This window comes from Zalophus californianus, chromosome 8, assembly GCF_009762305.2.
Source record: "Zalophus californianus isolate mZalCal1 chromosome 8, mZalCal1.pri.v2, whole genome shotgun sequence".
Taxonomy (NCBI): domain Eukaryota; kingdom Metazoa; phylum Chordata; class Mammalia; order Carnivora; family Otariidae; genus Zalophus; species Zalophus californianus.
Genome location: NC_045602.1, coordinates 108,516,330 through 108,541,857, shown reverse-complemented (window position 1 = coordinate 108,541,857; position 25,528 = coordinate 108,516,330). Strand labels below are relative to the sequence as shown.

The 25,528-nt window shown below is 44.1% G+C and overlaps 1 protein-coding gene and 1 pseudogene across 4 annotated transcripts in view; one reads left to right on the top strand and one right to left on the bottom strand.

Moving 5' to 3' along the window:
- The first annotated feature begins 1,982 nt into the window (after positions 1 to 1,982).
- The window catches only part of SHLD1 (shieldin complex subunit 1), an 89,032-nt gene continuing 65,486 nt past the window's right edge, over positions 1,983 to 25,528 (top strand). For 2 of the 4 annotated variants that reach the window (XR_003524748.2, XM_027622764.2), the window contains exons 1-2: positions 1,983 to 2,045; positions 12,541 to 12,722. Coding sequence is in view for 3 of the 4 variants with exons in the window: in XM_027622764.2 (XP_027478565.1) it covers positions 12,545 to 12,722 (178 nt within the window). In the remaining variant the exon portion in view is untranslated. Of the gene's footprint in view, positions 2,046 to 12,278; positions 12,389 to 12,540; positions 12,723 to 25,528 lie in introns of those variants that run through there. The other 2 variants (XM_027622766.2, XM_027622765.2) reach the window with 2 other exon arrangements.
- LOC113937439 overlaps positions 21,252 to 25,528 on the bottom strand; it is a 35,594-nt pseudogene continuing 31,317 nt past the window's right edge.

Sequence of the window (25,528 nt, the reverse complement as noted above, 5' to 3'; positions counted from 1 at the left end):
AAAAAACAAAACAAAACAAAACAACTGGCTGCCAGAGAGTTGAAAGCTGTTGTCACCCAGGTGGCAGCTAATGGTTAGCTGTACCTAGAAAGTTGCTGTGAGGATGGAGAGAATGAAGAAATAGTCAAGAGATCTTAAAGAGAATCAGCAGGGGAGGATTTGATTATGGATGGATACAGGACAAGCTGACAAAGGGGTAGAAAATGTCTCTGGCTTTGGCAACTAAATAGTCCAGCTCAACTGAGACAGGAGACACTGGGGTAGGAGTAGTTTGATCGAGAGGTGGGGGAAGGTTGAGTTAAAGGTGGCTGGAGGATACGTTGATTTGACTCACAGGAGACTAAGCTTAGCTGTTTGGGAATCATCTGCCTAAATGGGAGAAGAGAAGGTTCAAGACAGAATCCTGAGAAAGGCCCACAATGAAGAGAAAGAAATGCTTGTAAAGGAGATTTAGATGGAGTTTTTGAGAGAAGAAAGAAAAATCAGAAGAAGGTAGTATCGGGGAAACCCAGGGACAAGTTTTCCAGGGGGAGGGAGTGGTCAACAGTGTTCAATGCCATTGAAAACTAGGTAGAAGCTTCAGACAAACTCCAAATGAGGGACATTCTACAAAATAACTGACATTTAAAAATGTCAACACCAAGAAATACAAAGATTGAGAAATGGAGATTAAAGGAGACAAAAAGAAAAACAAACCATGAAAACTGAGAATGCGATGCATGATCTGGGATTGTCTTTTGCTGTATCTGCTATCATTTTTAATATTTACATAATAATCCAGATAATTAAGTTCATTCAATTATATTTGAGTTAGTCATTTTTTTTTAAAGATTTTTATTTATTTATTTGAGAGAGAGAGAATGAGAGAGAGCACGAGAGGGAAGAGGGTCAGAGGGAGCAGCAGACTCCCTGCGGAGCAGGGAGCCCGAGGTGGGACTCAATCCCGGGACTCCAGGATCATGACCTGAGCAGAAGGCAGTCGCTCAACCAACTGAGCCACCCAGGCGCCCTTTTTATGAAACAAACAGGAAAGTAATTTAGTATTATTCCAGGCTTTGTCACAATCTATGTTACTTTATTTTTTTTATTTTTTTAAGATTTTTAAAATTTATTTGACAGAGAGAGAGAGAGAGCACACAAGCAGGGGGAGCAGTAGAGGGAGAGGGTGAAGCAGGCTTCCCGCTGAGCAGGGAGCCCGATGAGGGACTCTATTTCAGGACCCTGGGATCACAACCCCAGCGGAAGGCACGTGCTTAACTATCTGAGCCACCCAGGTGCCCCTCTATGTTACTTTATTTTTTTTTCCTATGTTACTTTAGAAGAACGTTTTTGTGGGATTCGTTACACCAAAAAAAGGTGAAAAGTGAATCTATACACTTTGATTACCAACGCTGGAAGAGAAAATGAAATTTACAGTTGCTGTTTTAAGTTTGTCTGAATATGTTTTCACTTCTGATTTTATCTTTAAATTTGCCTTCAAATTTGGCATATGGTTGACCAAACCTCAGCTAGCACTATTTAAAATATTCATCGCAAGTGACGGACTCCCTAATTTATGGGGTTCTATCCTAAGATAGGCATCTGTAGGAGGATGTGAATGTAAAGGACTCTTTCAAGAAGATGGCGAAATGGGGCAATAACCTTCAGTCTCCTTTCTGTGGTCCTGCAATTCCGGTACTTGTATACGGCTAAGTTGCATGCAACACACTAAAATATTTTCATTGTCTTTGATAATTTCTCTCTACTCTTTATGTTTTTTAAAACGTAGACATTTAAATTTTTTTAATTTAAATGTTTTCTCCTGTTCCCTTTCGCGTCCACCAAGAGCATTTATCAATAAGCCTTTGGGAATTGCCCAAACTGTCAAGTGCGCAAAACTTCACGGGCTGGGAGAATGCCCTCAGTCAAGATGGCTGCTGCTACATTCCATTGCCCTTGCTTGCCCTCAGCAAAGGTGGCTCCAGTGACTTCCTTCAAACCGGCTTTTCCCAGAACAAATATGGCGCCTCCGCTTCCGGATTTCGGTGAGCGGCTCTTGCGGGTCGGTAAGTGTAATGGGGACCTTGCAATTTTTCTCAATTAGTTGTCTCCGTGGACTGAGGAGTGACCTGGAATTAGGAGTAGGTAGGGGGTCTGGGCAACGCATCAGATCATTCTCTCATAATTGGGAAATTATGGCGGCTTCTCCTGGCACACTTCCAGTTTCCCCCTGTCCCACCCCCTCCTTCTCCCCAACAACACATGGCCTCCGCAGCTACCCCGTTGGGGAAATCCCCTAAATTTGCAGGCAGTGTGACCGGATGCTCTTCCGTTCCTCTTCTCCTTTTTAAAAAAAACAGCTTTTTATTTTTATATAATTATTTAGTTTAACGACTGAGCCACCCAGGCGCCCCTAAAGATTTTACTTATTTATTTGACAGAGAGAGACACAGCGAGAGAGGGAACACAAGCAGGGGGAGTGGGAGAGGGAGAAGCAGGCTTCCCGCCGAGCAGGGAGCCCGATGTGGGGCTCCATCCCAGGATCCTGGGATCATGACCTGAGCTGAAGGCAGCCGCTTAACGACTGAGTATAATTATTTATTTTGAAAAACAGCTTTTTAAAGATATAATTCACAGTACATAAAATTCACCTGTTTAAAATGTAAAATTCACTGGCTTTTCATATATTCCCAGGATTGTGCTGCCATCGCCACAATCTAATTTTAGAACATTTTCATCACCCTAAAGAAATACCTTGTACCCATTAGCGGTCTCCATTCACCATGACCTTTCAGTCTTCGACTAATAGTAGTCTACTGTCTATAGATTCGCCAGTTTGGAATTCGATATAAACTGAGGCATATTTAAAATTCTAAGTTAATTCGGGCAAGAAGCGATTCGAATTGGGCAGTATCCAATGCCGCAGTTAGTAAGGAGTTCTGAGGAGCTGAACAAAATGAAAGACTTATAGGCAGAAGGGAGCAGGAACAAGGAAGTAATACTAGGCCAAGAAAGCAGGCTGGTTATTGCAACGTTATATCTCTTTAGGGGATGGCAAGGATCTACCTGGCAGATTATCTAACTAGTGCTGATCAGGCGATTCCTGATTGGTTGTGGAGTTTAGCACAAGTGACACCATTTTGGATCTGTTGTCTTGTGTTTTTAACACTAGCTTCTTATCACTAAGTATAATATTTTCAAAGTTTGTCCTTGTGGAATGTATTAGAATTTAATTTTTTTATAAAGCTGAAAAATATTCCATGTGTGCATAGACCACATTTTATTCATCCATTCATTAGTTGATGGACATTTGGATTGTTTCCACTTATTGTTTATTATGGATAAAACTACTGTGAACATCTGTGTAAAGTTTGTGTGGACATGTATTTTTATTTCTCTTGAGCATACGCCTAGGAGTGGAATTTCCAGGTTAAAGTGTAACCCTGTTTAACCTTTTGAATAACTACCGAACTGTTTCCCAAAGGGCCAGTGACTTTTTATGTGGATATCCAGTTGTCTCAGTGTTGAAAAGATTGTCCCTTCTCCCGTGAAGTTGTTTTGGCACCCTGTGGAAAATCAATTGACCATAACTGTAAGGTTTTACTTCTGGACTCTGAGTTCTATTCCATTGATGTGTATGTCCATTCTTATGCCAGTACTACACAGTCTGGATTATTGTGGCTTTTTAGTAAGTTTTGAAATAAAAAAGTATGAATCCTCCAACTTTGTTCTTTTTCAAGATTGTTTTGGCTATTCTGGGTCCCTTGCATTTCTGTATGAATTTTTTAAACACTTTTGTCAATGTCTGCAAAAAGAAAAAAAAAAAAGCCAACTGAGATGCAGCTAAGAATTACATTGCTCTGTAGATCGATTTGAGCCATATTGCTATCTCAAAATATTGTCTTCCAATCCATGAATATAGGATGTCTTTCCGTTTGTTTAGATTTTTAATTTCTTTCAACATTTTTTTAAAGATTTCATTTTTTAAGTAATCTCTATACCCAGTTTGGGACTCAAATTTATAACTGCAAGATCAAAAGTCATATGCTCTTCCGGCTGAACCAGCCAGGCACCCCTCTTTCAACATTTTTTTTTTTTTTTTTTTAGTTTTCATTGTACATGCTTACACATTTTTATTAATTATATTCCTAAGTATTGTATTCTTTTTGATGCTATTGTAAATGGAATTATATTCTTATTTTTAGGATTGTTTATTGCTAGTATATGTAAATATTTACACAATATTTGACACATCTTTATTGCTAGGGTAAAATCATTTGCATATACTTTTACTATATTGATCTTGTATCCAGCAATCTTGTTTAACTTGTTTAGTGGTTCTACTGGTTGTTTTTTTTTAAGATTTTATTTATTCATTTCAGACACAGAGATACAGAGAGGGAGAGGGAGCATGAGCAGGGGGAGAGAGGCAGAGGGAGAGGGAGAAGCGGGCTCCACGCTGAGCCAGGAGCCTGATGTGGGGCTCAATCCCAGGACCCTGGGATCATGACCTGAGCCGAAGGCAGGCGCTTAACCATGTGAGCCACCCAGGCACCCCGGTTCTGCTAGTTTTTAAAGAGGATTCCTTGGGATTTTCTATAGTTTCACTTCCCTCCTTTATGAAAATCTTTATGGAAGACTTTTATTCCATTTTCTTGCCTAATTGTGCAGCTAAAACGGAAGTGATCAGAACAGACATCATTACCTTGTTCCTGATGTTAGGGGGAAAACATTTAGTCTTTTACCATGAAGTATAATGCTAGCTTTGCATTTTTTTGAAAAAAATTTATCAGATTGAGGAAGTTCCTTTATATTTCTAGTTTGTTGAGTATTTTGATCATGAGTGTTTGACTTTGTCAAATGTTCTGTGTGTCTGTGTATGCTGTGGTTTTTGTCCTTTATTCTGCTATAGTATATTACATTGATTTTCAGATGTTAAAACAACTTGGAATTCCTAGAATAAGTTCCACTTATCATGGAGTATAATCCTTTTTATATTTTGCTGGGTTTGGTTTGCTTGTTTTCTGGCAAGGATTTTTGTGTTTGTATTCATAATATCAGTCTCTAGTTTTTTGTGATGTCTTTCTCTTGTTTTGGTGTCAGGCTAATACTGGACTTAGAGTAAATTGGGACATGTTCCCTCCTCTTCCATTTTTTAGGTGTTATCTAGGTGAGGGAAGGACAAGTGCAGTAGGAGGAGGTAGGGCTTATTGGAGAACCTGAAGGAAAGCCATTATGCTTGAAGCCTGGAAAGCAGTGAAGGTTGGAGGATTTGGCTAGAGAGAAAGTTCTAGGTGGTGATTAACGTCTCACAGGAGGAAAGAAGAGAGAGCCTTGGGCTAAGCATGGAGGAAGTCCAGTTGGGATTGGAAGATGAGCCACAGAGCAGGCAGGAAAGAACAAAGGCAAAGAGATGGGAGGGCAATCAGGAGAGTGGCTCCCTGAAAAGCAAACAAAGGATGGCAGAGTTTCCAGAAGTTATATGCTGAAGTGATTGAGTTGGTGGAGATGAGGAAATGAGCCAATTTAGACTCTTGAGAAGTTTGTGGAAGGGAGAAGAGACTGGCTGTGGGGAGGGCAGGTGTCAAAGATTTCCTTTTCACTTTTCTTTCTTTCTTGACAACTTTTAACGTTGATATGATTTTTAAAAAATAATGTATATATTTTTTATTTAAATTCGATTAATTACCATATAATGTATTATTAGTTTCGGAGGTAGAGTTCAGTGATACATCAGTCTTATATCAGTGCTCGTTACATCATGTGCCCTTCTCAATGTCTATCACCCAGTTACCCCATTCCCCAACTCCCTCCCCTCCAGCAGCCCTCAGTTTGTTTCCTATGATTAAGAGTCTCTTATGGTTTGTCTCTCTCTCTCTGATTTCTTTTTTTATTTTTTCCTCCCTTCCCTATGGGCCTGTTTTGTTTCTTAAATTCCACATATGAGTAGGATCATATGATAATTGTGTCTCTCTGATTGACTTATTTCACGTAGCATCCTACCCTTTAGTTCCATTCATGTCGTTGCAAATGGTAAGATTTCATTCCTTTTGATGGCTGAATAATATTCCATTGTATATATATACACCACATCTTCTTTATCCATTTATCTGTTGATGGACGTCTGGGCTCTTTCCATAGTTTGGCTATTGTGGACATTGCTGCTATGAACATTGGGGTGCAGGTGCCCCTTTGGATCACTGCATTTGTATCTTTGGGGTAAATCCCGAGTAGTGCAATTGCCGGGTCATAGGGTAGCTCTATTTTCAACTTTTTGAGGAACCTCCGTACTGTTTTCCAGAGTGGCTGTATGAGCTTGCATTCCCATCATAATGCTGATATGATTTTATACCTTCAAAAAATTGCAAGACTAGTACAAAGAACTACCAAATAACATTTTCCAGATTCACCAATTGTCTATTGTCTACACTTGCCCCATCCATTTACTTTATCATTCTCTCTCATACACACACACACACTTAGAACTATTTGAGAGTGTGTTGCACACATTATGTCCCCCTACCGATGAATATTTTTTTTAAAGATTTTTATTTATTTATTTGAGAGAGAATGAGAGATAGAGAGCATGAGAGGGAAGAGGGTCAGAGGGAGAAGCAGACTCCCTGCTGAGCAGGAAGCCCGATGTGGGACTCGATCCCGGGACTCCAGGATCATGACCTGAGCCGAAGGCAGTCGCTTAACCAACTGAGCCACCCAGGCGCCCCCCTACCGATGAATATTTGAGTGGCATTCCCAAAGAACAAGGACATTCTCTTACATACTAGGTTTTGTTGAAAATGGGTTTGGGCATATTGAAATATCCAAGTGAAGGTCCAGTGGAACAGAAGTGGGAGAAGGGGTTGTCATCACTGAAGGCTTGTTAAAGGGTCCAGAGCGTGGGATTTAAGGTGCAGGTGGAGGGGTTGGACTTTGCCACAGGAGGGACGGCTCTCTGTTGTGAAGAGAGGTGAAGCAGTGGACAGATGTGGGAATCTTTGTTCTGTTTGATAAGGGAGTGGAGGAAGTTCCTCTCTGCTGGATTCTGTTTCCTTTATCAATTAGGATGGGAACAGATCTACTGAAAAGAGCAGGAAGTTGTGTGAGAAATGGGAAGGGTCTGAGTTGAAGAAGATTGGAGAAAATGCGAGAGTCAAGGAGAGGGGAAGAGCGAGTTATGAGATAAACATCTCAAGCTTCCTGTGGCCAGACAGCCCATTTCAGGCTGATGCTCATTCATGTAGGGTGAGCCAGCTTGTCCTGGTTGGTGACTCGCGTTTAGCACTGGAGAGTGGGTAGATAAGTTGAGTTCATCTAGGCTGGAGTTTTGCCAAAGGAGTATGATAAAAGGACAGAATGGTTAGGGAAGGGAAGTTTAGGGTACTAAGAAGATAATGGACTGTAGAATATACTGGATAAGGGTGAAAGAAATAAGATGGCTACTGAATGGGAAATAGAAGGGTAAATGGATGGGAGGTAGGCTGGGAAGATAGGAGCCTGTAAATTGTTTTTTAATTATTACTATTTCACTTATTGGAGCTAGACATTATTGAACATGCATTCTGTACTGAGTGTTTTACGTGCATTAATTTCATGTAATTCCTATAACAACCCTATGACGTAAGCATAGTCGTCAAGCCATTTTTTGAAATAAATATTTCTTTCTTTCTCTCTGTCTTTCTCTCTCTCTTTCTTTCTTTCTCTCTCTCTCTTTCTTTCTTTCTTTCTTTCTTTCTTTCTTTCTTTCTTTCTTTCTTTCTTTCTTTCTTTCTGCTTTCGAGGGCACATGGGTGTGTATGAGTGGGGCGGGGGGACAGAGGAAAGGGAGAGAGAGAATCTTAAGCAGACTCCACACCCAGCACAGAGCCCCACACGGGGCTCGATCTCAACACCCTGAGATCACAACCTGAGCTGAAACCAAGAATCAGACATTTAACCGACTGAGCCACCCAGGCGCCCCAGGCCCGTTGTTATAGATGAGGAAACTGAGATGCTCAAGGTGACACAGCTAAAAAGTGACAGCAGGGGTTCAAACCCAAGTCTCTCACTCTAGAGACCCTGCGCCTCTCTGGACCTTTCGGCAGAGCTTCCCAGCTGTGTTCCCTGCTTCACTTGTACCCTCCTCCCACTCATGCTTCATTTGGCGAACGGGCGTGAGCATGTGGAAATGCCAATTGATCTTATACCCTAACTCAGAAGCTTTCATTACATTTAAATGGAAATATGTATACAAAGATGAACTGACAGATGAATAGAGAGTTGGATAGGTGGCCAGTTTTGTGATAAGGAAAATTGCAGTAAAATGTTGATTGTGAACTCTAGACAGTAGCTATAGGGGTATTCATTCGATAATTTATTCCACTTTTCTTCACTTTTGAAAATTTTCATGTAAAATGTTGGGAGGGAAGAGCCTTGATTGAAAAAAGAAGTGAAGTTAAACAGCCTTTTGTATGGGGACCCTGGCTGACTTGGATTCGTAGGTCTGTAAGAATCCGTAGTCGTAGAAGATGACTGTCTTTGCTCGGCAAGCAGGTTTCGATGTACAGAGAGACTTCCTGTGTCTCTGCCTCTCCAGTATTGGGAAAGAATGCTCAAATTGTGTAACTAAAGTACTTTTTAGAGAGGAAAATAAGCTCTTCTGGAGAAGGAAGTGGAACCACCTATTTAAAGTTTTAGGGCAAAGATAACCATTGCGGGGACTCCTGGGTGGCTCAGTCAGTTAAGCATCTGCCTTCAGCTCAGGTCATGGTCCCAGGGTCCTGGGTTCGAGCCCCGCATCGGGCTCCCTGCTCAGCGGGGAGTCTGCTTCTCCCTCTGCCCCTCCCCCCTGCTTTTGCGCTCTCTCTCTTTCTCTCTCAAATAGATAAATAAAATATTTTAAAAAAATATAATCATCACATTCTACTTGTGGTTGCAGACGATAGAAAGGGTCTCATCTGTCCCTCGTACGTGCTTTCTTCTGTGCAAACTCAGAGTTCCAGATGTTTTGCCGTCACAGGTTCTGACTTTGTAAGAAACAGGATTGTGCCTTTCAGTAGGCTTTCTTTTTTCTCTTTTTGTTCGAATGCCCAGTTTGGAATGTATTTGACATTTAATACAAGTGATTCTAAAAGAAAAGGTAGATGTCACATCAGTTGTGCTGTTTGTTTTCAAGAAGGAGTCCTTTAGTTTGTGTCACTGATGACACTCTTGCTTGCTGGGTGATTTCAAGGCTCCCTTTCAGGCAGGCGGGATATACAGCTGTCCTTCACTGGCCTGTTTTTTTTTTCCCTTCCAGGAGCTTCCAGAGCAGTGTTTGGTAACATGAGGGGCGAAGGAGGAGACACAGATGCCTGTGGCAGAGGTGTTTGCTAAAACTTCAGGCTTGGTTGGCTAATATAATGTGTGAAAGACAGAATGTTCTTGCTTCTTTGGGAACCTTGATCCCTTTGCTTCTTGCAGAAGCAGTCAGCTGCTATCTTGGCTCACTCTCTGCCTGAGCGGATGTCCACAACAGCATGTGACCAGGTGTCCTCAAACAAGAAGAGTCTTGCCAGGCCTCTCTGTTGATTTGTTTTTGTACACCCCTATCTTTGCCTGATCAGGTGGTACTTTGCGCTGTGCAGACGCAGGAGGCTGGGAGGCCTTGGAGCTGGGTTCATCCTAGATTGGTACTTTCTAGATGAGTTTCTTTGGGCAAATTACTCTGCTTCTCTCTGTGTCTGACTCTCTGGCTGTAAATGAGGGAAGTAGCAGGATTACCTGCCTCCTAGGGCTGTTGTCCATAAAGCTCTTAGCACAAGGCTTGGCATCCAACCAACACTGGATAAATGTCTCTTATTATTATGCTTATTCTGAAATTGCTTGTTTCATTCAAACATATATCTTTGAGATCTTTCAAGTTCCAACCGTCATTTTAACAGCTGCACCGTATTCCACAATTTGGAATATGGCCTCCTTCCAAAGCTATTCCTCCTTCAGTCTTCTCTAACGCAGTCCATAAAACCACCCCATGTTGACTCTCAGTTTCTCTTTAACGTCGTTATCCATTCAGTTATTAAGTTCTACTCTCATTTTAGTTCCTAAATATGTCACTTAATCTGTCCCCTGCTCTTGATTGCCCTGCCCTTGGTCACATGCTCCTCTTCTCTCACCACGACCATGACAGGTGAAGGAATTCCTGTTGCTTCTGAGATTGCCTGCCACTGGGCTGAAGCCCTGCAAGGGCATCTCCTATCCAGCTGCCACATCTGCGGATCTGACCGCCTAGCTCCTCTGCGTGGCATGTGGCGGCCCACGGCAGTCACAGTGTGTGGTGTTTGGCTACAATATGATTTGTTGATGACAGCAGTTATGAGTCAGAGACTTGCAGAGGGAGGATACCTTATTTTATTTTTTAAGTGTTGGTTTTTTTTAGAGATTTTATTTATTTTTGTGCACGAGCTTGTGAGAGAGACAGAAAGAGAGAGAGAGAGAGCAAGCACGAGCAGGTGTGGGAGGGGCAGAGGGAGAAGCAGACTCCCCGCTGAGCAGGGAGCCCGATGCAGGACTCGATCCCGGGACCCTGGGATCATGACCCAAGCCGAAGGCAGATGCTTAACTGACTGAGCCACCCAGGTGCCTTTATTTCATTTTTTTAGGAACACCGAATTTTTAACAAGGAATGTCCAAATGATGAACCCAGTAAGTCACCTTTGTGGTCTCTAGAGCTCAGCTGGAGAGTTTGTGTTTCCACGTTGCTGACAGCTGCCGGGCCTTGCTGTCCTTCCTAGCGCTGTTGTAGGAACAGGAGAGAGCCCCATGGTCATGCAGCTGAAACCACAGGGCTTGTCCCTCCCCAGTTACTCATGAGTGACTATTCTTTGAGTCTCACTTTAAACTCCCGACACCCATGCCATTGCGGTTGCCCAGGCTGGTTCTACTGGTGTTTATGCTGTCCGCTGGCCATAGTCTGGCCTGCCCCTTGCTTGGGGATAACCTCATCCAGAAAGCTTACTCTCCCTTTCTGGGTTCTTCTCTGTCTTGTCCTTGTGTTTACATGGTATCTCTCTGTGTTTGGATTGTCCCAAGCTGTGAGCAACTTGAAGGAAGGGTCTATTACATACACCTTTGTATACCCAGGGCCTGGCATGTGAAATAATTGAGTGAATGTGTCTTTGAGTAAGCCACAGATAAAAATACAAATCATCTATAATCTCACTGTTCAGAAACTAAACCACTGAATTAATTACCATTAAAGTTAATTTGGAATATACCCTTCCAGATACTTTTTTTTAACTATAGAACTGTAGATTCCTCACTCATACACACACACACACGCACACACACACACACACACACACACACACAGACACGGTGGCACGCTGACACCCCACACATGATATTGTATTTTATAGAAATCTTTTTTCACGTAATATATCATGAACAGTTTTTTTTTTTTAAGATTTTATTTATTTGAGAGAGAGAGAGCATGAGAGGAGGGAGGGTCAGAGGGAGAAGCAGACTCCCCGCTGAGCAGGGAGCCCGATGCGGGGCTCAATCATGGGACCCCAGGATCGTGACCTGAGCTAAAGGTAGTCACTTAACCAACTGAGCCACCCAGGTGCCCTCATGAACAGTTTCTTGTCTCATTAAATATTCTTGTAGCCCTTGGATTATGGTGCTACATGGTGTTTCATCCTTATCAGACACGCAGCTTATTCTCCAGCTGAAATTATTTTATTTTTTTAAAGATTTGTTATTTTGTTTTATTTTATTTTTTAAAAGATTTTTTAATTTATTTATTTGACAGAGAGAGACACAGAGAGAGAGGGAACACAAGCAGGTGGAGTGGGAGAGGGAGAAATAGGCTCTCTGCTGAGCAGGCAGCCCGATGTGGGGCTCGATCTCAGGATCCTGGGATCATGACCTGAGCCGCAGGCAGACGCTTAATGACTGAGCCACCCAGGCGCCCCTTATTTGTTATTTTAGAGAGAGAGAGCATGAGCAGGAAGGGCAGAGGGAGAGGGCGAGAGAGTCTCCAGCAGACGCCACACTGAACAAAGAGCCTGTCGTGGGGCTCAATCTCATGACCCTGAGATCACCCCCTGAGCTGAAACCAAGAGTCAGATGCTTAACCGACTGAGCCACACAGGTGCCCCTCCAGCTGAAATTATTAATGGTTTCTTTTTTTTTTAAGATTTTATTTATTTATTTATTTGAGAGTGAGAGAAACAGCATGGGGGGGGAGGGTCAGAGGGAGAAGCAGGGGGAGGGTCAGAGGGAGAAGCAGGCTCCCTGCTAAGCCAGGACACCGTTGCAGGACTCGATCCCAGGACTCCGCATCACTACCTGAGCTGAAGGCAGTCGCCCAACAAACTAGAGCCACCCAGGTGCCCTATTAATGGTTTCTTTGTGTGCTGAGAGTGTCTCTTTCTCCTGATGAAGAAACATGGTAAACAAATACTGGGTCTAAAGTAAGGACAAGGAAGACGGTTACTAACGGGAACATGAAGTATTCTGGGACTTTCGCCCTTCAAGCTGTGGCGGAAATGGAGACTCCTCTTCTGCAGTGCCTTTTGTATTGAATTGTTTTTCCCATGGCAGGACTATGGCGACCCAGGAAGCCGCTCCAGACGGCCAGTCAGAGGAGAGCAGTGCTTTGGACTTGCCACCAGTTGATGACATAAGAGATTATGTGCTGCAGAGACCCCACCAGGAGGCCGACAGCGAGGTGTTTAGTTCTGTGGAAACCCTTTCTCTTCCTTCCTCTTCTGATGTGGATTCAGGTAAGAAGCAGAGTTCAAAACAAGCTAACATTGACACACACACACACACACACACACACACACACACACACACACACACACACACACACACACACACACACACACTCTCACACACTCTACATACGGGTATGTGTTTGTTTCTTTCCCTTCCCGTAGCGCCTCTCTGAGGAATGGCCCATTGTCTGGAGTAGAAAACATCTTATCTAAGCACTGTGGGGAGAGACTTCAAAGGACAAGCTCCCTGGTGTAACCATGACAGGGAGCTGTTTCCTGGAGACCTTTTTTGTCTCAGTCCCTTTCTGATCTCCGTCCAGCTGCATTCAGAGGCTCAACGGGGAGAGGGTGGAAGTGTTTTTTGTTTTGTTCTTTGAAAACTTCATAAAGTGGCAATGTGGGCCTGTTTTATGTTATAGGTGATAGTAACAGGGATTTTAGTGTTCCTTGTATGAAGTATGCTCTGCATTTGGGGAACAACTTTTCTACGAGTTTCCCTGGCAGAATTGCCAAAAAGTCTGTTACTTAAGCTTACTGATGATTCCTTGACATAGTTAGTGACCATCTCTGGTTGCAAAGCCCTTGTCTTCCCCATTCGTTGCTCAGTCCAGACCCGGAGGTCCACGGACATGGACTCAGAGCTCTGCCACTTACTAGCTGTGGGACTTGGGGGGACATTTCTTAACAGTTTTGAGCTCTGTGTACTTGACATCATCACTTAGACTTCTGTTAGACTTCTTAAATTTGATACATCCTAAACCAGATTGCTAATTCCTCTCCCCCCTCCCCAGTTCCTTCCCCCTCATTTACAGACACCTGTTCTTTGAGGCTTTCTCATCCCAGAAAAGCACTTTTATCCATCTGTTCACTTAGGCCCAAACCTAGGAGTCCTTCTCAACCTCTCTCATGTTCGGTCCCTCACTGTCAGCTCCACCGAATAAATCTAGAATCTAAAGAGTTTTGCCATCTCCACGGCCACCACCCTGGTGTGAGCCACTGTTGTCTGCTTCTGGATTATTGTTAGGTCTCCTAACCACCTCTTTCCATACCTGCCCTTGTCCTCCTACAGTTTCTTCTCAACACAGCCACCAGAAGATCCTTTTAAAATACAAATCAGATCATGTTAGTCCTTGGCGCAAAGCTCCCATGGCTTCTCATCTGTCTCAGAGCAAAAGCCCACGTCCTTAGCTGGCGCCCATGCCCTCTGGGCCCTGGACCTGCCGCCTCTCTAACCATCTCCTTGCCCTCTCCGGGCTGGGCCTACGCCACACCAAGTGTGTGTCGCCCTTCACGGAGGCCCACCCTTGCCTCCCATATCTAAGAGCCAGCCCCCCTCCCTCCTGCTGAGGTTCTTCTGTCATCCCCTACCCCGGCTTTATTCTTCTCCATAGCAGCAGGGCCATTGGGCACCCTAGGTAGGACTGTTAATTTCTTTGTCTCCCTGCGTTGGAATATAAACTCCAGGATAGCACGTACTCAATAAGTACTTGTACGAGGAAGGAATGAGTAAATGTTAACTGCCATTATTATTTCATTAAGAGATATACCTGTATAGATTTGGGGCTGAACTTGATCCTAACATAAAACTCTGTTCTCCTCTCTACTCCCCACATGTGTAGCTTAAGGCTGGTTATGAGTGACTTTGGAACGTTCCATGTATAAGGAATGGGAGTCACAAGCGGCACTGAATTAGGTGAAGCCTGAATTTAGCCCCATAGCATGATCAGTGTTGGAGGGAGGAGATTGTCAGATTGCCTCTGGCTTCCAGAAGAAAAGTCAAATTGTATAACTGCTGGAGACATGGCCAAACTGTCAGCCATCAATGTATGCAAAGGAAGTTATCAACTCATGTGCAGTGGTATGAATCCTGTGCCATTTCTGTCAAGATAGAACACAAGAGGCTTATAATGGGCACCCCACACCCGGGTGAGTCACTCTGGGCCTGTGCCCTTTGGGGTCTCAACTCTCATTTCTCTCCTTCCTGCTTGGGCCTCCGCCCCATCCCTGGGTGCTGGAGGTCTTCACACGTCACCCATCAAAGCCTCCCAAAAAACAATTTGAAACTTAGACTGAAAGACGAATGACTAACCGTAGCTTCAAGTGTTGGCTTTTCCAGGAAGCTCTTTGTTTAAGAGGACCTAGCCCTAAAAGAATGGTTTAATTTCAGGAATCAAGGACAGGTAGAAGAGAGATTTGGAGGCTCTTTCTGATGTTCCTAAAATGCAGTCCTAAACTCTGGGGGAAGTCGCTGTCCTAACTGCCCAGCCTCATTTACTCTGGGCTGATCATCTTCCATCTCCAGTTTCTCAAAACTGTCCAGGGTCTTGAGTTTTGATCTTCTGTTTATAAGTAGGATCCACTCTCCTTCCTTTCACTGTGTTCATGAGTAGGTGTACTTACAGGTTCCCTCCCCCGTAGCCCTCCAGCAGATTTTGCCCACATTTTAATCTAGTTCTCATAACTCTGGATCTGTTGTTTACTCAGAGACACATTGGTCTCTCTTGGTGCTCTGATGGCTACTGTTCGTTCTATTTCAGATTCTTAACATATCCCACTCCCTGGCCAACCTGCATTCTTGGTTTGCTTGTATGCTGTTGTGTGTTGTTAGGAAGTTGATCTTCTAGAGGTTGTGAATACAGTCAGAGGTTTCCAGCTGACAGTCACCATTGGGCTGTGCCCACCCTCGTACTCGCTCACTGTTGGCTGCACTCAGGTAGCTTGTGTTTGGCTCACCATATGGTTGACTATCTCAAGAACTGGTTGAGTATGGTAGGTTGCTTATAGCGGAACAGAGGTCTGAGGGTGAAGCCAGGATCTGGCTTCTCTGGCTGCTGGGTGAAATAGGAGCCAGGAGCTGACCTTTAAGATTCAGTCATGGGCGGGCACCTGGTGGCTCAGTCGGTTATGCATCTGCCTTCGGCTCAGGTCATGATCCCGGAGTCCCAGAGTCGAGTGCTGTGTCAGGCTCTCTGCTCAGCGGGGAGTCTGCTTCTCCCTCTGCCCCTCCCCCTGCTCTCGCTCTTTCTCTCTCTCGCTCTCTCTCAAAAATAAATAAATAATCTTAAAAAAAAAAGATTCAGGGCGCCTGGGTGGCTCAGTTGGTTAAGCAACTGCCTTCGGCTCGGGTCATGATCCTCGAGTCCCGGGATCGAGTCCCGCATCGGTCTCCCTGCTCAGCAGGGAGTCTGCTTCTCCCTCTGACCCTCCCCCCTCTCATGTGCTCTCTCTCTCTCATTCTCTCTCTCAAATAAATAAATAAAATCTTAAAAAAAAAAAGATTCAGTCAAATTAGCCCAATTGTCAAAACCTACGGTCGAAATTCAGACACACAGTTAGCAAGGGGGTGGGACCCACCGTGGTGGTATAGAATAGCCCACTGGTAGCCCAGCACAGCCCTGCAAGGGGTAACACCGCGAGAGTACCCAGAAATCCCGGCAGGTGGCAGTCCGTGTGCAGATGGCCTATCAGTGAGTGGCGAGGTCCCAACTTCAAGGTTGGAGTCAGCATCACAGTTGTAAACCCTGGAAGAGTAGCAGGCAAGGGACGAGTGGGCTCACTTTTAGGAGATGGCAGGGACCACTGAAGAGGCCAGGTTGTAAGGAAAGGCACCCAAGCTGAAGCCTCACTTTTGTAGAGGATCCCCCATTTCACCGTGCAGCTGGCCTCTGGCTTTCACCATCACTCACCTGCTCTTCCCAGTGAGGCTTTTTGAAGGGCTTGCCTGTCTTCCATTCTACTTCTTCTTACAGTTGTTCCTCATTCCTGGGCACATGTCCTCCACCCCCGCTACGCGCTAGGACTAGGCCTGCCCTTGCTCCCGTGCCAGTGATCTTCCCCAGGAGCTAAACCTTATGGATTTTCTTTTTTTTAAAGATTTATTTATTTATTTGAGGGGCGCCTGGGTGGCTTAGTCATTGGGTGTCTGCCTTGGGCTCAGGTCGTGGTTCCAGGGTCCTGGGATCGAGCCCCGCATCGGGCTCCCTGCTCTGCAGGGAGCCTGCTTCTCCCTCTCCCACTCCCCCTGCTGTGTTCCCTCTCTCGCTGTCTCTCTGTCAAATAAATAAAAGATTTATTTATTTATTTGCGAGAGCGCATGTGCGTGCACATAAGCATGCATATGTGAGTGGGGGGAGGGGCAGAGGGAGAGAATCTCAAGCAGACTCGCCATTGAGCGTGGAGCCCAACGAGGGGCTCAGTCTGACGATCCTGAGATCACGACCTGAGCCGAAATCAAGAGTCGGATGCTTATCCTAGCGAGCTACCCAGGTGCCCCCCTAATGGATACTTCCCTGTCCTTATCTTGTATGCTCAACTACCATATCACTGTTCATGCCCTGGAGGAGGATATTAGTAGCAAGGGACATGAGACTTAAGAGCACTTTCTAGGAAACTCAATGAGTTGATAAGAATCTGAGAGTATTAGTCAGAAAAACCTGAAAGCCTTGGTCATTTCAGTCTGGGTACCCAAAGGCAGGCGAGACTGTCTGTCCACATGAACACAGCTCATCTGTCTTGAACTGGTGGTGGCTTGGGCGAGGGTTGTCTGACCACTCCTTATGAAGTGATGATAGAACAAACAACTTGTCCCCTAAGCCAGGCACAGGAGCATGAAACTCCCTCCCTCTGCCCTTCTTGGTGAGATCCGGCAAAAGACCACACTTGCCAAAAAGGTCTTCCTGAAACTGCACTTCTGTCACATTCCTCTGTTTAAATCCCTTGTAGATGTGTGTAATCTCATGTCCCGGGCGTTTGTTCAAAATATTTAACGACAATTCAGCAGGATTGCAATATTTTAATAACTAGCAAGGCCCCAGGCAACGTACAGGTGCGTGCCACAGGCCCCTGCCAGTGGGTGTCTAACTACCCATTAACATGGACCTGCCACTCCTGTTGGGCTGGTTTTTATGCAGAGTCAGGCCTTAATGCCTCAGCTGCATTGTTCTGGTCCTTGAAATGTGTTCCTTCCTCCCTGGTCAACTCCAGGCCGCTCCAGAGACTGCCGAACTGAGTCCAGTTGAGCCTGTCAGTTAATCTCCAATACACACTTATTGATGGGCTTGGACGCCCTGCCTCTTAAATAGTTGTTCTCTTTCTCTTTTGTTACTGGGCTTGAGAACAGCATAGAGTAGGCAGAATGGAAGTGCCAAGGGAGGTGGTCAGTGGTCTTGGATAAACCCCTCAAAAGCAGTCACCAAGGTTTCCTGGAGGTGAAGTCCTGTGTGTACTACTCTCACTTGAGAAAGTCTGCCTAGTTCATGTTTCTGATCTCATCAGGGCCCTCTGAAACCTTTGTTCTGGAGAGCGCCCCAGACACATTCTCATCAGGACAAAGAGCTCCTCTGAAGTTTTTGCTTACACATTGCAGTATGGAGGTGGGAAATCTTTCTTTTTGAGCCCTTTCCTCAAACTTTAACTTCGAAGAGCATCTGTTGAGAAATTGGCTGATATAGCAAACTGAACATTAAACACAGTAAGTCTTTGATGATTAAAAGCCCTAGCTGACAGCCCAAGCTCTGTGTCTAAAGTTAAATAGCGGTTTAATGTCCCCTTATTTTGCTTTTGGAATCTGTCAACATCCCAATCTTCAGAGGCCGTTTTGTAACCTGTATATTTAGGCATTTCATCCAAGGAATTTGCTATTTAAGAGTAGATAAATATAAGGGGTGCCTGCGTGGCCCATTCAGTTAAGTGTCTGCCTTCAGCTCAGGTCATGATCCCAGGGTCCTGGGATCAAGTCTCGCATCGGTCTCCTTGCTCAGGCGGGGAGCCTGACTCTCCCTCTGCCTGCCACTCCCCCTGCTTGTACTCTCTCGCTCTCTCTCTCTGACAAATACACAAATAAAATCTTAAAAAAAAAAAAAGAGTAGATAACTATATCTTTTTTCCTTTCAGTGAATCACCTGAGGTCACAGAGCAACCTGGCAACTCCTATTTCCTCGGTGACCTCTATATAGACTATTCTAACTGTGACTTTTCCACCCCTTTTCTAAAAATAGAAGAATATAGTTCTCTATTTTAGGCTACTAAATTGTAGATAATGTTAAATAGTCATTAGAAATACTAGTATAGGAGGAGAATTATTTTCAAAGGCCATTTGCTGACTGCGGCATCTCTCACTGCTCCTCTCTTTTGAGTTTCAAAGGCACCTGCTGTGGGAGAAGAGACTTGTTTACTTTTGTGTACTGTGCCTACACTTAGAGAGTTTTAAAAAGAAATCCCAACTGATTTGAAAGATGGGCTGTGTTCCTGTCGAGAGCCTCACCTACAGGCATTTATCTCTGAAGTTCAGGTGTACAGAGTCTGGCCTGATAGCTCTCTCTCAAGGCTACTGCAAGTGAGCATTCACTCATGACTTGTCATTCAGCTGTGTCTTTTTTTTTTTAAGATTTTATTTATTTGTTTGAGAGAGAGAGAGAGAGAGCATGAGCAGGGGTGGCGGGGGGGCGGGGCAGAGGGAGAGGAAGAAGCAGACTCCCCGCTGAGCAGGGAGCCTGATGCAGGGCTCGATCCCAGGACCCTGAGATCATGACCTGAGCCGAAGGCAGATGCTTAACCGACTGAGCCACCCAGGCGCCCCGTGTCTTCTTAAAGTATGAGAAAACCACTTGATTGAAAAAAATCAAATGTACCCCATCGTAAGTACCATTCACTGTGATGTGTTTGTAGGACAGAGGAGACTATATGCAGTTGAGAAGAGATTAATAGTTTATCATTTATTGTACACGTACCTTCCAGGCGCTGTGCTGTGCATTTTCTGTGCACCATTCCTTCTGATTCTTATATCCGCCCCTGAGAAATAAGTACTATTGTGATCTCCATGTTACCCAGGAGGAAATAGTCTTTGAGAGGTTACATATTGATATGTTACTCAAAGAGTAGTGGAAAGCCAAGACTCAAATCTGGGTCAGGCTGACTTCAAAGGCAGAACTTTAAAGAAATGCAAACATTCAGGCATGAGTAAGTGCTAAGTAGTAAGTCTTAAATATTTCTCCTCCTAAGTGTTTCTCCTTCAGTCTCTGCTGGCTTCTTTCTGCTAACCCTGCTAACCCTGAATATATCTCTAGTATCAGCACTGTCCCGGGGGTGACCAGGACTGTGGTTCATTTTGACCAGGGTCCTGTGCAGGGCTCCCTGAGCTCGCCTTTCAACGTCTCACCTTCCCATTGTTGAAGAAGCTCTAACCACCTGCAGACTAATTGGAGAGAAGGCATTGCCTTCTCAGTTAAATTTCTCAACACCAAGTAGGATCCAACTGCTTATGTTAAAACCAAGGGAAGAGGGGCGCCTACGTGGCTCAGTTGGTTAAATGTCTGCCTTTGGCTCAGGTCCTGATCCCAGGGTCCTGGGATCCTGCCCCACATCGGGCTCCCTGCTCAGCAGGGAGCCTGCTTCTCCCTCTCCCTCTGCCACTCCCCCTGCTACAGCTCGCACTCTCTCTCTCTCAAATAATTAAATAAAATCTTTAAAAACCAAGGGAAGAAAACGAGTCTTCTCAGTCTGTTTGCTGGAATGAATACAACCCTTGATAACTTTTCTGTCCAGAGGAAATTTTCTCATCTGGCCCAGGAACTATTCTTAAACTTGGCTCTCTGCCCTTTGAAGTTATAAATCATGCTGTTTGCTGAGTGGCTGCCCTTTATTTACCTCCAGGCTCCCTGGAGGTTTTCCTAGAGCTGGGTTTTGCTAACGTGCTTGAAGTGACAAAAACCCAGCTTATTGGAACATACTTTTTAAGGGTAAGTGCTTTATCCATTCCTGGGTCGCCCATGCTTCATCTTTCAGGATTCTCATTTTGTTCTCTGCCTGTCTCATCACACGGTGCCTGCAGTTGTTGCCTTTTAAACCCAGACCCTGACATGTGAGCAGAGAATAAGGGTATATAGTACCTGGCGCATAGTAGGTGCTCAGTAAAAGCTTGTTGAATGAATCAATGGAAAGCATAGATATGTGAAATTTGGTAAGGTATAAAAATAGATATAAAGTATTACAGTCCCTTGATCGCCAGATTAGAGCTTTGTCATCAAATTTAAGCTGTGAGTGATCGTATGTGTGTACTCTAGGATGAAAAAGCTTCTAAGTGAAATAGTGTATACTCTTACCTAATCCCTGCAGATTTGCTTAACGCTCATTTGGAAAGTCTTCGGACTAGCCCATCCCGGCCTCTCGAAAGCCCTCAGCTTTTTCTCTTGAGAACACAGCAGAGAAATGAACATCTGTGAGGAGATAGAATGCTTCTGAGAGCAGAAAATTATCACTCCCATTTCTCTACGGTGAAGAAAGTATGTTCCAAGCAGAATTGTTTCCTTAATTTATTTTTCCAGCAAATATTTCTCTAATTATAGTGCATGAGACTCTGGCTTTAAGGAATAGCCCTAATGACTGCTTTTTATTTATTTTAGTTTAATTTTTTTGAAGGTTTCACATGTACTTTATTTCTTCAGTCGTGCCTTACTTTAATGGGTGCACAGTGCTTTTACTTGAAATCAATTATGAGTTGGTTTTGAAACAATTCAGTATTACAACTGGCTGGGATAATTACTGATCTCTCCATTCCTTTGGGGTGACTCTGCCAACGGGGGACAGGTTCCATTCAATTCCATTCTATTCCAGTTTGTGTTGCTGTGTATGCTCACACAGCAACACAGAAAGCGGCCCCACTGGCTGATACAGCATTACCATATTTGTCACGGATATCAGGTGTCCGTTTCTGGTGGCTCTGCTTTGCCATTGTTTGACGAATCCTTTGAACTTGGAGATGGCTTAGTGCTGGGGGTTTTTTGGCCATGGGAACATCAAAGCTGCAGACAGAACAGTGGCAACGCCAGCTGCTGGTTTGTTACAACTTCATGCCAAGTTTGCTTGCAAAGCACCCTCTAAGGACTGCTTTTTAAAACTATCTTTTTTTTCTTTATCAGTTTATTTATTTAAGTAATCTCGACACCCAACGTTGGGCTTGAACTCACGACCCCAAGACCAAGATCCACATGCTCTTCCAGGCGCCCCGAGAAAACTCTCATTACATTTCATAGCATTATGAATTTTTTCCTGCTCACAAAATAAGGCAATTGAGTGGAAAATTTAAATAAGTTCTAAAAACAAACAAGCCAAGAGTTTTCGCCCCATTTCTTCACAATGTACTCAGTCAATAGATCCAGAATTTTCTTCTATAAATAACTCCTGGAAAATATTAGGGCATGTTGGGCACAAGATAAGCAAAAAGATAAGGCAGTTACCCATGGGCCCATGCCATTTTAGAAGTCAAGTTTGAGGGAGAATGGGTTAAATTAATATTGCATGTTTTTAGCCCATAAAACTGGCCCTGGGTCTAGAACCTGGAGATGGCGCCTGGCAATTGCTTGCTATGGGGCAGTGTTTGAGTCTGCTGCCCTCTAGTGACTACTTTTTGCATATTCCTGAGCCTTACCAAGAACAAGAATTTAAGTGTACCAGATGTGCTAAGCCTTTATAATTCATTGTTTGCAGAGTTTTTGTGCCTACTAGAAATAAAACCTCCAAGTTATTAGAGATTACTTTACTCAGTTGGAATCTGAGAAGCTAACTTGTCCTAAGGCCACCAATGTTAAATCTAGTTACTGTACATGCGTTGTACGATTGGAGGACACCTTTTCATTTATCTTGCTTGACTGATAGCAGGCTAGAATACAAACATTAGAAAATGATATCTGATTTTTCTTCGTGCCTTTGCCAAGAAAAGTTGTGCTTTTCTGCAAAGATAAGACCAAAGGATTTAGATTTGCCTTATTTGATGAAATTATAGTAGCATTAAAGGGTAATGAGAGGGCGCCTGGGTGGCTCAGTTGGTTAAGCGACTGCCTTCGGCTCAGGTCATGATCCTGGAGTCCTGGGATCGAGTCCCACATCGGGCTCCCTGCTCAGCAGGGAGTCTGCTTCTCCCTCTGACCCTCTTCCCTCTCGTGCTCTCTATCTCTCATTCTCTCTCTCTCAAATAAATAAATAAAATCTTTAAAAAAAATAAAAATAAAAAAATAAAGGGTAATGAGATTTTAAAAATCTTTTGGGATTTCTAATCTGACAAGATGGCATACCCATTACTTCCGGCTAAATACAACTATAAACCATAGAAGCGTGGGAGGCAGTCGAAGAATATCAAGCAATGGTAAGAAGATGAATTGGTTCTGGGCCCCACGACTGAAGGAACCACACAGAGGCAGGGTGACTTCTGTCCTTCCCCGCCCAACAGAAGGTGACCAGAACTTGGTGCCTTTCAGCCTGCCACCTAGCAACAAGAAGGGGCCCAGGTAGGTTCGTTTCTCCCCAGGACTGCCACATCACCAGGAGAGCCTAGCACCCACCAAAAGGGAATCTGTAGAAAAACCCATAATAATCAGAGGCCAGAGGAAGCACTCTCCTCCATTAGGCCAGAGACTCCACTCCTCTGCTAAGCCAGTCCCAGGTAATGATGGGGCACAAGCAAGGGGATTCTGCCAACACAGTAAGTGACTGTGAAGAAGTCACTGAGAAGCCCCTTTGTCCCCATGGGCCCGAGACTCCCCTTGCTCCCTACCCTGTTACATTCACTGGGGCAGCTGGGGAGCAGCTGGGAGCGTTGGAAAAGGGGAATTCTAGTACAACAAGCAGCCCACCCGGAAAGCCTACTTTTAGAGGGGCCTGAGATCCACCCCGCACTGAAAGACTGGGCTGGGCTAGTCCCTGGGGCAGTACCTGCGGGCGCCTATGGGAGCCCCCACCACACCCAATGAAAAGGCTCTGAAAATTAACCTGTCATTAGAACCACAGCCCATGAAAGTAGGCCGTGAGCTGTGTGCTAAACCTAAACAGGATGGCTGTATGCTTCAATAAAGGATTTAAGTAGGACCAAGATCACTCATCCTACCAAGAAACAGAAATCATAGCTTGAATGAGTCAAGTCACAGACACCAACACTGAGACGAAGCTGACATTGGAATGAGCTGCTACGGCTTCTAAAGCAATTACCGTAAAAGCACCTCCACAACTGTTTACAAATTCTGTTGAAACAGATGACAAACTAGAAAAGCTCAGCGAAGAAATCCAAGTTATAAAGAAAGCAAATGGAAATGATTGACATGAAATCTACAATAGCCAAAAAATTGATAAATTGGGGAAGAAAGAAAAAGAAGAAGCTAGCAGGAGGGGAAGAATGAAGGGGAGTAAGTCAGAGGGGGAGACGAACCAGGAGAGACGATGGACTCTGAGAAACGAACTGAGGGTTCTAGAGGGGAGGGGGTGGGGGGATGGGTTAGCCCGGTGATGGGTATTAAGGAGGGCACGTTCTGCATGGAGCACTGGGTGTTATGCACAAACAATGAATCATGGAACACTACATCAAAAACGAATGATGTAATGTACGGTGATTCACATAACAATAAAAAAATTTTAAAAAATTGATAAATTGGGCCTCATGCAAATTGAAAACTTTTGCTCTCTGAAAGCCCACATAAAGTGGATTAAAAGACAAGGTACATACCAGGAAAAAATATTTGCAAATCTGTTATCTGACAAAGGACTAGTGCCTGCAGTATATAAAGAACTGTCAAAACTCAACTGTAGAAAAGTAAACCATTCAAATAGAAAATGGGCAAAAGACACGGGGAGACATGTCTCCGAAGAGGATATTCAGATAAGCCATCAGAAAAACAAATTACACTAATAATGATAACTGTAGAAATGGCTAGGATAAAAGTTGACACCACCAAATACTGGTAAAGGGTCAGGGAAGCTGGACCACTCACACACTGCTGGTGGGAACGTAAAATGGCACAGCTGCTCTGGAAAAGAGTTTGGCAGTTTCTTCTACAACTAAACTGGCAATTAGCTTATGACCCAGTGATTGCTGAGCGAAACGAAAACTTACATTTAAGCAAAAACCTATACATGAATGTTCGTAGCAGGTTTGTTTATAACAGCGAAGAACTAGAACAGCACAGATATCCTTCATCAGGAGACGGTTAAGCAAGCTGTGGTGTGTCCGTACCAGGGAGTACCACTCAGCAGTTAAGGGTAATGAACTATCCAGACACACAACGACATGGGTGAATTTCCCAGGGAATTCAGCTGCTGGCGGGGGGAGCAAATTTCAAAAGTTTACATATTGTGTTTCACTTACATAATGTTTCTGAAGGGACACAATTTTTAGAAATTGGAGAACAGACTGGTGGATGTCAGGAGTTTGGGGTTGGGCAGAAGGGCAACACGTGGGATCCTTGTGATGGAAATAGTTTGTATGTTGACTGTGGTTGTGGATGGGTGAACCCAGACATGTGATCAGATTGTAGAGACACACATAAATGAATACAGGGAAAACTGGAGAAATCCAGATTTATCCTTGCCAGTATTCCACAGTTTGAAGTACACTGGGGGAAAGTGGATAAAGGTTCACAAGATTTGTCTGCTTTGGTCCAAAGCACTGCATGCAAGTCTTAATGAACCCAGTAAAACTTTCAACTAAAAAATCTGTAGGGCATCAAAAAGATCCTGGCCCTTTTTCTTTTCTTTTTTTATATTTTCAAGTGTATTTATTTTTTTAGTAATCTCTACACCCAGCATGGGGCTCGAACTCATGACCCTGAGATCAAGAGTCATATGCTTCTCCGACTGAGCCAGTCAGGCGCCCCAGGCCCTTTTTCTTTTAAGTGCTTATGAGATCACCTTTTCCTTTGCTTCCTTGTGTTTCTCTGAAATATTTTTTTCTCTGAAACAACTTTAAAGATCATTGTACAAATAAACAGTTCCCTATCTTTGATCATTTTCATTGTTTGTAAGGCTTTGCTGTAAAGGGCTGTGTTCAACAT